Source organism: Paroedura picta, unplaced genomic scaffold (genome assembly GCF_049243985.1).
Source record: "Paroedura picta isolate Pp20150507F unplaced genomic scaffold, Ppicta_v3.0 Ppicta_v3_sca37, whole genome shotgun sequence".
Classification (NCBI taxonomy): domain Eukaryota; kingdom Metazoa; phylum Chordata; class Lepidosauria; order Squamata; family Gekkonidae; genus Paroedura; species Paroedura picta.
The window spans coordinates 81,593-93,764 of record NW_027518634.1 but is presented as its reverse complement, the minus strand read 5'-3'; the positions used below and the strand labels follow the sequence as shown (position 1 = coordinate 93,764).

Sequence of the window (12,172 nt, the reverse complement as noted above, 5' to 3'; positions counted from 1 at the left end):
GTGCCTTCTGATTTACAAAAACACCTCACGATTTTATAGCAGAATTTGTCTGTAAGGAGACTTGTCTGCTGATTTTCATTTTGGAGCAGAATCTGAATCTTTTCTTTGGGGGGGATTCCTTGGCAGTTGTCCACTCCTGGTTGAATTAGATTACATCTAATAGCATTATGAAAGGGGCTGTCCAATAAGACATGTGCACTTGTCTCTTCCCAACCACTGGCACAAGGGCTCTTTGAGAGAAAGGTCTTTTCTTATAAGGACCCTCCTGCCCAGCTGTGTGCAAACCTCAGCTTCCCCCTGGACTGAAATCCATTGGACTGAAATCCAGATACCGGTATGTATAGCTATTGAACCAACATAGGGTGGAGGATCTTGTATCCAGGAAGGATTCTTTATTCTGGACAGAGGTGCCCCATTCCTGGAAGAGATGCAGCCCCTTATTAGTGGATACGCCAGTGACAAGTACCCCCTAAAATGTAAAAACCTAAACTAAGAAGCATGAAGGACATTTGAGAAATATAACATATTAGGATTAGGACAAGAGTAATCAGCTTGTAGCTCTAGGCCTTAAGATATCCCTCAAATATTAGTAAGAAGATAAGTAGAAAAAGGCATAAAGAGGGGCTGTGTGGACCTCAAAATCTTTTTTCCTTTGCAGATGTATAATATGGACCGCAAGGCGGCCGAGGGTCCGGTGGATACATCAATGTTTTTAAGTTGTATGGGCCACCTTATCCTCCAGAGGAAATCTGTGGTATGTGCCGCGTTCTTTCGGTTATGAAGACGAGGAATGGGGAAAGCGAGCCCAGTAGCCCAAGACTGCCCAATCTTATTTCATAGCAAGATGTTATGGGGAAGGGGTTGCCTAAAGCTATATTTCTACATTTCTTTTTGTCTCACACACACACAGGAGAAGCAGGTTCTTATATGATTGTTCTTTTTTTTTAATTAGACTATGACCCAAGCAGCGGCAATAACTGGAAGTATCATCCTCTATTTCTTATTTTCTATTATCTTTGGTTCGCCGTGCATCCTTTGCAACCCACCAGCCAATACCGACTGGACCATGCATAAGCAGCTGAGCAGTCCCGCATTCTATCTGGTCTGTCTCCTATCTACAATTGTGGCTTTGCTGCCCAGGTATTTGACTAGTTCGAGCTCTGAACTTTGGGGGGTAGAAAGAAATTCACTTCTGTGTGAATGGGTGTTCTGCGGTTCTTTGGCCTTCGCTTCATGCATTCCACAACGGTAGATCCGAGTGAGTCGCAGAGTATGAACTCAGTCGAGAGTTCTGGTCACAGCCAATCCCAGCTCCATGTAACAAAGGCCTGTGTTCTCAGACACCTGCTTTTCACATCCACATTTCTAGTGCTGGGTCTGCAAGAGAGCTTTGAATCTCAGAAGCTTAGGCCGAGGGAGTTTTGTTGTTCAGGGCTTAGTTCTACTGCTTTCTTGTTGCACAACTGTTATATGGTCAGTGCTGTGGCTTAGAAGAGAGAGGTGATCTGGGAGAGGCCGTCCACTGAGTACTCAACAGCTTAAATTCTCCATTTCTTCTCCCAGCACTCTATCTGTCCATCTGCGATACTCCTTCAAACTGCAGAGTTGATCAGGAGCTAATGTGATTGATTCTTCGTACAACAGAATCAATGCTCTACCATGAGATTCTCAAAGTCACTTTGGGCAGTGGGAACACCTCACATGGCTCTTGAGATTCAAATGGGGGAGGGACTCTGAGGTCCCTGGAGGAAGGGAAAAGGCTGATGAAAGACTGACTGCACATACCCCTCAATGAGTCTTTACTCTTCTGGATTCTTGGATGCTTTAGGATGCTTTGGGCTGATCCTGCATTGAGCAGGGGGTTGGACTAGATGGCCTGTATGGCCCCTGCCAACTCTATGATTCTATGATTCCCCCCCCCACCAGATAGCTAAAAAAAATAATAAATACAGACCTTCCTGCAGTCAGAATCACCACGTCATTCTCTTATGAACTGTCCTTTGTTAGTTTCAGCATAGCTGGCAATGGCTGGGATGAAGCAAAGAGCTTCTGGGTTCATGGGGCTTAGTTCTGGAGAGAATGATAGGTGGTACAACCACATGGTTAGAGAAGTTACTTTCCCTCAAGTCAGAACAGGACATTTTCCCAAAGCCATGTCCTCGGGTGTCACATGGAACCCTCGTTTATTTATGCTCTTTATTGACAACGTTTCCTTTTTTTATATTCTAGATTCATCATCACAGTCCTCAGATGGAAGCGGAGGAAGACCATTCTCTTATACGCTGTATAAATGAAATAAAAATCTTTTTGTGAATAAAAATTTTTTTAGCTGGTTCAAATCTCCCCGTGTTTTAGAACATCCTCCGGTGGTCTGTGGTCGGCCCAGTTCCTTGGGATTCTTTTTGTTTTTCTTTCATCCTAGAGGTCCAGGGCACATAACTGAGCCACTCTGTTCTTTTTTCTTCCTTTCGACCACCGGATGCCATACCGGGGCCACCCTGTGTGCCAGCATATGGGGACCTGACTGGCTGCCAGTAGCCTAGCCATGAAACATCCCCCCCTTCCCTGCAGAATGCTTAGTCCTCAATGACGAGGCAAGTGGGGCCCGTGCTACTTTGCCAGGTCAGTGGCCGTGCTGCTCCCAAGACGGGCCCTCGAACTCACGCTGGCCACTGGGCACTCCCACAAAACCACTATCAGACCTGGACCAAGACGTGGTTAAGTGACCCTCCCCATAGGCCGTCTAGCCAAAACCGGGCTCTCTAGTCAAATGGAATCCCATCATTCCTGGCACTGGAATCTGAGCCACCCCAGGGCCCCGTGGCATGTGGGGAAGGGGTGAGGACAGGTGACATGTTTCCAGCCACCTCCTCCCGCAAAGCTGGACTGGTCAGACAGGAGTTCATATATTGGCAAACCCAGGCTGCAGCATGCAAAGCCCTGACGACTGCCATGGCCAACCAGACAGATCACGTGTGAAGATGTGAAGAAGTATGTGGAACTGAGCTGCAGAAGTGATGTACAGTCTGCCCCGCCCCCACCAATAGAAACAGCACTGGCATCAGGCAATGGGGAGCTGAACTGTGCTGGCACAAATATGAAGCCAGGGACTCCTGGACGGGATGGAGCCGTCCCCACCTAAGAAGCCTTCCAACAGGAGCTGACCCCTCTGCAGTCTGCCCCGAGTCTATACAACCAGATGAAGGTTCCCCTAGAGCAAGGGTAGTCAACCTGTGGTCCTCCAGATGTTCATGGACTACAATTCCCATGAGCCCCTGCCAGAGTTTGCTGTCAGCTCATGGGAACTGTAATCCATGAACATCTGGAGGACCACAGGTTGACTACCGCTGCTTTAACCTCTTTTCCAGCCCAAAGAGCTCCACCAACCTCTAGGGTGGCTGCATCCCTTGTGTGGCAGTCCTACGCGGCCGCTTCCTGTGCCACCAGCGGTCTGGGCTCGAGCCCTGGGAAGCCCTTGGTGTTGCTCTCCCATCCAGCAACAGCACTTCCATGCTGGATCTGTAATCCCCCTCCAAGCCAGTCTGGCCCATTAACAGCAAATAGCCTGGGATTTATTGATAACGGCCTGAGCCAGGATACAAAGGTCAGGCATGACTGCTCCTGTGCCATAGCCCCGAGGATCTAGGGGAGTGTAATCCCCCACCCACTTCCAGTCCCACAGCTGGGAGTGCCCAGGAAAAAGCCTAAGTGGGATCTCAGGGTTCCAGCTGACGGCTAGCACACCCTGCCACTGTTCAGGGGTGCCAGCCGCCAGGAGGGACCTGGAGAGGCCCCAGAAAAAAAGCTCCTCTCCAGACTGCGGAGATCAGTTCCCCTGGACCGAAGGGCTGCTTGGGAGCTGGGTCTCTGTGGCGCATCATCAATTACATATTCTATTCGATCTTTCAACTGACCGTTTATCACAATGGCACCCAGCAGCACGTCATGAAATTAAACAAGTAATCTCACAATTAAAGAGTGGAAAAGCCCCCGGTGGCGATTTCATCCCCCCCCCCCAGGACCTACTGAAATCAAACATGGATTGGTGGGCCCCAATTTTAACCTCTTTATTCACATACATCGATCAGACAGCTCAGATTCCCCTTGACTGGGGACTTGGTGTCATAGTGCCCATCTTCAAGAAAAGTAACAGAGATGATCCCACATGTTGAGGACGTCGTATGGAGGGTCCAGAATGTAACAAGCATTTCACTACATTTAAGGTAAGCATTTCACTACATTTAAAGGGTGCGGAAATGAGAGAGAAGCGGATTGCCCCAAGGTCACCCAGCTGGCTGCCTGGGGAGGAGAGGGGAACCAAAGCCTGTTCTTCAGATTACAGGCTGCTGCTCTCAACCACCTCAACAAAATGGCCACTCTTAACTAGGACACCAAGATCGGCAGGTTGGCTGAGAAATATGGGGGGAATATAATGACCGGGTGGGGGGATATTGCTATATCCCCCTAGGAAATCACAGAATAAAATGCAGGAGGCTGCTAGTGATATGGGAGACAATGGGGATCCGCAGGGCGATCCTGAACAGAGTGACACCCCTTTTGAAGGCCTGTCAATCACCCCCGAACTGCAGAGGGAGGGAGCTGCAAGCTTTGGCAAATCCCAGAAAGGAAGGAAGGAAGGAAGGAAGGAAGGAACCTGCTTAACCGCAGCTGCTTCGCCCAACAGCTTGCAAAAGATCGCCTCCGTCCTGGGCAGCATGCTGCAGCACCGACCCAGTTGCACTTTCCACGAGCAGAGGCTGCGGGGGGAACCGGAGAGAGGCGCCTGCCGGAGACGTCAGAGGAGGCGGCCACCGGGTCCTCCTGCTCACGTGTGAACGGGCTACTCTGCCCCGGGAACTGGAAGGCAGGCCCAGCAGCGCTCGGCTCGCCTTGCTCCGCGGCTGGAAGGGCTGCGGGGACCTCCGCGGTGGAGGAATTCTCCGAGGGAGCCGGCGGGATCGGGACTCTTCCCCCGGGATGCGCCCGGAAGGAGACCAGGTCAGGCAGCGCTTCTCTCGGCCGGCTCCCTCCCTCCCTCCCTCCCTCGCGTGGCTGTTTCCCCTGCCCTTCCGCGGGGCGCCCTGTCCAGAGAGCTTCCCAGCGTCTTCTTCCAACACCCTTCCCCGCTCCGAGAGGAATTCTCCGGGGAGCTTCCCAAAAGGGGGCGGGGGCGGGAGACGCCATCAGCACAACCGGTCCTAAAGCCAGTTCCTCAATCGAAGCCTTTAGAAAATCCTCCTGGTCTGCCCGGGGCTCCCGCAGATGCTGTATCGCTTTTGCTGTTTGAACTTGTCGCCACCAGGTGGCAAAGAGACCCGATGGGCCAAGAGCAGAGACTCGTAGTGTTCGAAGGAGCCATAAAGGCCATCTAGTCCAGCTCCCTGCTAGGTCTGATTTTGCCTTTAGTCTACTGAACTGGTGAGTGGGCAGGACCAAAAGAAGGATCCTGAGAGGGCATACCTCTTAACCAACATGTGACTCTGTCAGAATCTAACACCCAATGCTGCCAAGAGACAGAACCTGCTTTCCCCTCCGCTTTATTGGGGGGGGGGGGTAATATCTAGCTGGAGAAGAGTTCTGATGAGCTCAGAAAGCTTGCCCAGTATTTTCTATCCTTTCGGCTGGCCCAGACAAAAGCATTCGGTTTGTTCTTTGGCACAGAGAGTCCCTGTGAGATCAGGGATAGCTAAAGTGATGCTGGTGCTAGAGGCAAAACCAAACCCAAAGGACAAACTCGCCCACTGTTTTACTTGGAGTTTAAGCCACAAAGAAGTTATCGTGTGCAAGGCCTAATGAAAGAAACAGGGAGGCCTGGCCTCAATGAAGCAGTCTCCTATCTGGTTGAATTGACTAAGAATATGCCAGCCTTTCTTAGTGGTCTCCCATCCAAGTATTGACTGTCAACAGCCCTACATAACTTCCAGCACTCATCTTGAATTTGCTTCAGAGGGGTCTGGAGATTTGACCTGCTGTGTATTTAGGCCTCCTCTGAACAGACCCCAGATTTCCATGGTAGCAGGCCCAGCTCCAGTGACAAAGTCAGGAACAAGGGAATAAACAGGCAAGGAGCAAGGAGAGGGTAAGTGGCATTTTTAGATCCTTAGATACACCAGTTTACATATATACATATAAAGTTCTATCAAGACAGACTAAGTAAAAAGGATTAAAGTAGTATGGAGGGTAAATAGATAAGAAATACTTCTAGGTTCCAACATTTTGTAATTGCTCAGTGTTGTAGCTGCTCAACTACTTAGTTGTAGCTAATTTTAGGTCTAATGTTAGTTTTGTTCTAGTTTTCTTGCATTGTTCTAATTTTAGTTCTGTTGTAGCTGCTCACTGTCATTCAGTGAATGGACGTCAGCAGGGCAAAAGAGATTGAACCTGGGTAAGTGCAAAGTAATACATGTTGGAGCCAAAAATCCGAACCATAAACCTACGCTGATGGTGCCTGAACTGGCGGGAACTGACCAGGAGAGAGATCTTGGAGTCATGGTAGAGTGACTCACTGAAGATGTCAACTCCGGGTGCGACTGCAATAAAAAACGGCCAATGCTATGCTGGGGATCACTGAGGAAGGGCATGGAAAGTGAGTCAGCCGGGACTCTAATGCTCCTGGATAAACCTACTGGGCGGCCTCCTTTGGAATACTGCATTCAGTTCTGTTCACCACAGCTCAAAAAAGATACAGCATTGGAAAAGGTGCAGAAAAGGGCAACTAAAACAACTAAGGGGGTGGAACTCCCTCCTTCTGAGGAAAGTTGAAAGAGATTGGGGCTTTTTAGCTTGGAGTAACAATAATTGAGAGGTGACACGAGAAAGGCTCACAAAATTATGTACGGGATAGAGACAGTAGAGAATGACGTTCTTTTCTCCGTTGCTCACAAAATAAGAACACCTGAGCACTGCAGGAAATGAATGAGGCTTACCACAGATCCAAAATGGCTTCTCTGATGGCATTCTCTTTGTTTGAACTTGATGCAGCATTGGAATACAAGGCACCTCGCAAGCTCAGAAATGTGCATTAGGCACGGAACACCAGTTTTGCATTCAAGAGGCTTTAATCTCCGGCACCTTCAGTTAAAGGAACAGATATTTGGTGTGAAAGATCTTCTATGAGAGACCCTGAAGAGCAGCTGCCGGTCAAAATAGGCAATACAGAGCACGACAGACCCGTGATCTGACTCTGCATAAGATACATGGTATGTTGATATGATCTGCCTGCTGCTACTGTCCAGCACCCTAAATGTCACCATTTCAGACTGGATGAAAGAGGAAACAGCTCTTAACCTTCATGTGAATCATTCTGTGCCAATGGTTGCCACATCACACAAGATTTTATCAGCTACATTAAAAAGTTTTGCTTTTTTGGGGAGGTGGCGGGTTTCCCTGATATATTGTGTAAAGATGAAAGTATTGTATAAGTTATGCCTAGCAGCATGAGTACAAGTGCAGTGTATATATATCGTATATCTGGGCTGAAGATGACTTGGAGCAAACCTTGGTGTGTGTGTGTGTGTGGGGGGGGGCTATCTATGTACTGGCGTGCACAGTGGAGAAGCATCAGGATTTCCCACCCCTGACATAACAGCACAAGTGAAGGATGTGAAAAAATCTTCATCTGTACAATCGCTGACAATTACAGATTGTAGGAGGGAAATTATATTGCAAAGAGTGAACAAAATCATTATTTTGACAATCTCTTCTGCTGACTTTTAATTATCTTTAAATTTGGTCTATAGAATGATTTGGGGGGGGGAACATGTCTGGAATTTTGGAAATTGTCACTTCTCATTTCGCAGACTGAGCAATTAGAAACATTCGGCCAAAAGAGTCATTAATACAACAAAAATACAAAATGTCTTTACACTTTATACGTTCTTTTAACTGTATAAACTGCCCTATCAATAGGTATTCCTTTCTTACTTAAGGACATAATAGTGGATGATTGCAAAAATTGGGATTAGAATTCCAGAACTTGTGGTTCTTTCTTGCATTCGCAAACATGTGTGCCTTGTTCTTGCTTTCTTTTTTTTATATTTCCAATTTCTGAAGTCTGCATTAAAAATTTTGTAAAGCAGGTGTAATGTTTCTTAAAGGGACTGAAACCAAATAACCCTTGTATCTTAAGCGTAAGGAATGTCCTATACTTTGTGGTGATTGAAGCAGAATCACAGGTTATTCCAGTGAAAAATATCCCCAAGGAATAAACCAAATTAAATTCTGTCTTATGCCGCAAGATCTTGAAGTTACAAGAGCCTTAAGTGAGTGAGGCCAGGTTCAGGGAATGCAGTTGAATTGTGTTGTTTATCGAGATCTTTTTTTCAAGTAGTTTCTCTAGGGCTGCCAGCTCTGGGTGCGGAAATACCTGTCGATTTGGGGGCTGGAACTAGGGGAGGGGAGAGCTTCCGTTTCCATGAAAAAAAAATCCCCTTCAGCTACGGTACGCAATCCCCTCAAGGGAAAAACCAAGAAGTCATGTCAGTCTGCTCTAAGAAAGCATTTTAGCAAGACAAAATTGATACAGAAATTGCAGAATCCTGAGGCCGATCATCTTGACCCACAATGATAAAGTTGGAATAGCGCAAAAGGATTTGTAGCAAGGGGGGGGAGATACAAACCCATTGTATTTTAAGGTCGTAGTGTGCCTATTTATTGGGACCTGGGTCGATAGTCTACAACAGAGGTAGTCAACCTATGGTCCTGCAGATGTCCGTGGACTACAATTCCCATGAGCCCCTGCCAGCAAATGGACATCTGCAGGACCACAGGTTGACTACTCCTGTCAAAATGCCCAATTTCAAAGGACCTTTCAAATTTCCATCCCTCAACAAAACGTCATCCCTTAATCCTCACCTGTGTTAGATCCTGTCAGCTCCATAGACAAGAAACATTACTTCAAGGCGACAAATTGTGCTCGGGCCACTGAATATATTTCTGAATGGCGACAGAAACTGGATTTCAGCTCTGTATCCGTGGTTCACAGCCTTGTGAACTGGCTGACTGCGGCTGAGTGAGACCTGGTTGAGTTCTTTTCTCAGGTACTTTAAGCCTGGGTATGCCCAGAGGTCCAAGCTAAAGGGCAAGAGCCAAAGGACCTCTCAGGGCCGTAGGCGAAATGGGAGAGAAAGAGCCACTAGCAGCTATAGATAGTCAGCTATAGACAGACCTACTCTGTATTCAGACTCTAGCTGACGGATATTGAGTTAGCAGAATGCTTATTTAAGCTACTGTGCAATCACAGCAATGCTGGCTGAGTGAGCATAGACCGAAAACAGCAACGAAAGCACAGACTCAGGTTGTGCTATTAAATGAATACAGCAACTGTTTACTAGAGAACTCCATTCTAGGCAGGAAAGAGAAGAAAATAGTCCCTAAACTCATCTAGCTATTTGGGTGCGGAGAGATGCTGGACGCATCTTTACACCCACCATACTGCAGGCAGGCTGGCAGGAGAGAGAGGAAGGGATTTCTGAAGAAAAATCAGGAAAGAGGAAGTTGGCCCTAAGAGGCTCAGTTTAACCTTAAAGGGACTGCATCAGAGAGATCAGAAAGGTGAGTGGTCAGTGTTCCTGTCAATCTCACTGACACTATGGTTAGGAATCTTCTGCAGGCAGAGGCAAGAGGCATTGCACAGGGCACAGCTACCCATTATGAAGTCCTTTGAGGGGAGCAAGACAAGACTTTGCACCAGGTGTGTAACAGGAGCTTGGTGCCTCCCAGATGCACACTGGCTTTTTCCTGTTTGTGACTAAAGAAGACAGGTATAAATAGCTTTATCATCTCCTCCCCACTGCTTTTGCATCTGCAGACCACCTTGTGAAGCCAAAGTGTGAACTGCTGTAAAAAAAATCTTTATAGGGCTACACCTAAATTTGTGACAGAGCCAACAGAGGATCCAAAAACAAGGTTTGCAGAAGTAAAGACAGCAGGAGAGATAAAGTTGCTTCTCCCTGCTTCCTTCAGCCATCAACATAAAAGAGCTGGGATTATGTGAAGCCCTTGGGTTGTTCCCTAAGGCAGGCGTAGTCAACCTGTGGTCCTGCAGATGTCCATGGACTACAATTCCCATGAGCCCCTGCCAGCAAAAGATGGCAGGGAATCGTGGGAATTGTAGTACATGGACATCTGGAGCAGTGGTCCCCAACCATTTTATCGCTGGGGACCACTCAACGCCGGGGACCACTCACCGGGGACCACTCAACGCCTTTTACTGAAGCCCGGTGGGGGGGGGTAGTTTACTCCTCTACTCCCAACCACTGCCCTAGTGCTCTCTGATCGCTGTGGTAATGTTTAAACATCCCTTCAAAATAAGATACATGTCACAACAATGAAGTGTGTTGTAAAGGGCCGGGGGGGGGGTGAAGTAAAGGGCCGGGGGGGAGAAGGCGTCCTTCGGGGCCCACCTCCAATTAGTCGAAGGACCACATGTGGTTCGCGGCCCACAGGTTGGGGATCGCTAATCTGGAGGACCACAGGTTGACTACCCTTGCCCCATGGGATTTTCTACATTCTCATTTTACTAGCTGGTAAATTCCTGTTTCTTCTCCCCCCCCCCCCCATTCTGGATGTGCTTTGCTCCCTCTAGTGGTATATTCAATATTACACAGAATTATGTCCAGCATAAAAACCTGCAGTTCAAATCTGCAGGGAGATATGCTGGAAATAAAACTGTGTGATATCAAATAAATTACTAGGGTGAGCAAAATACATACAGAACCCTCGCCCCACAAAAAAACAAAACGAAACACAGGAGCTTACCAGAGAGTAAAATGTGAATGTGGGAAAACCACATACAAGGACTTGGTCATATGTAGATGAAGCATGAAGCCTTTCCCCTTTGTCTTGTTTGTTGCAATTTTATATCTTCTGTATTGTAAATTTGTGGCAGTCCTTACTGGGGGGAAAGCAGGTAATTTAAAAATATGAATAAAGAAATAAATGGTGGTTTTAAGGCCTATAGAGGGATATTATTTTAGAAGAAGAAGAAGAGTTGGTTCTTATATGCCTCTTTTCTCTACCCAAAGGAGTCTCAAAGCAGCTTACAGTTGCCTTCCCTTCCTCTCCCCACAACAGACACCCTGTGAGGTAGGTGAGGCTGAGAGAGCCCTGATATCACTGCTCGGTCAGAACAATTTTATCAGTGCTGTGGCGAGCCCAAGGTCACCCAGCTGGCTGCATGTGGGGGAGTGCAGAATCAAACCCAGCTCGCCAGATTAGAAGTCCGCACTCCTAACCACTACACCAAACTGGCTCTGTATTTTACATCAGACCCACTATTTACGTGTGCTGTCTCTTTCAAAGAGATGCTATTAAGCCTGTAGTACCGCTTGAGTTTCTTCACCGAGGCAGTGGAATTTTCCGATCAGCGAGGTTGGTGACTTATAGGACTCAAGCCATTAACTACAAGCAAAAAAGCTCCCCTTCTTATTTCCAGTGGTGTTTCATTTCATATCCGTAATTATAGAACAATATTTTTAAAGGGTGGCATATATCCTCAATGAAGCTTCTGGAGCCATATCAGGCTTTCTCTTCAAGCTATCACAACAGCACAAGTTTGCAACAGACAAAAATGCACATTAAAAAAACCCACCGAGAGGCTACTTACCACCTTGGCATGTAGAAGGCTAGCTCCTCCTTCCGCCTGCAGCGCTGCAATTACACCCTGCCTAGAGATGGAGGAGGAGGAGGAGGAATTAGTTTGTATACCCCACTTGTTACTACCTGAAGGGGTCTCAAAGTACACTTACAATCACCTTCCCTTCCTCTCCATACAACAGGTACCCTGTGAGGTAGGTGGGGCTGAGAGCCCTGATGTTGCTGCTCTGGGAGAACAGCAATATCAGGGCTGTGACAAATTTTATTCAAGGTGTAAGCTTTTGTGTTCACGTGCGCTTCCTCAAACATAATGAAATGGGAATCAGCAGTCCATACTTATAGGGAGAGGGTAAATTAGCAATAAATTAGTCCACAGCATAATGAAGCTTTTTAACAGATTCAAAGACCAAACAGGAATAAGAAGCTTAGCAATATGAGCCTGACAAAATTGGGGATAACTGGGCAGATGCAACCAGCAGATAGTCTGCTTCCACCCTCCATCCATCTGCTCTCAAGCTTGGGGATGTCTTTTCTTCTGAATAAGCATTTGGAGTGGGGCAGTGGGCTATATGGGGTT

At 47.4% G+C, this 12,172-nt stretch overlaps 1 protein-coding gene and 1 long non-coding RNA gene across 25 annotated transcripts in view; both read left to right on the top strand.

Annotated features, from left to right (window-relative positions):
- The first annotated feature begins 657 nt into the window (after positions 1-657).
- On the top strand, positions 658-2,438 carry LOC143828503 (uncharacterized). Its single transcript, XR_013227675.1, has 3 exons — positions 658-754; positions 953-1,140; positions 2,230-2,438. It is a non-coding gene; the product is annotated as an uncharacterized LOC143828503 (long non-coding RNA).
- A 2,007-nt stretch (positions 2,439-4,445) lies between these two features.
- Positions 4,446-12,172, top strand: part of LOC143828499 (uncharacterized) — a 38,944-nt gene continuing 31,217 nt past the window's right edge. For 8 of the 24 annotated variants that reach the window (XM_077318872.1, XM_077318868.1, XM_077318871.1 and 5 more), the window contains exon 1: positions 5,005-7,199. Coding sequence is in view for 9 of the 24 variants with exons in the window: in XM_077318868.1 (XP_077174983.1) it covers positions 7,197-7,199 (3 nt within the window). In the remaining 15 variants the exon portion in view is untranslated. The other 16 variants (XR_013227671.1, XM_077318849.1, XM_077318861.1 and 13 more) reach the window with 10 other exon arrangements.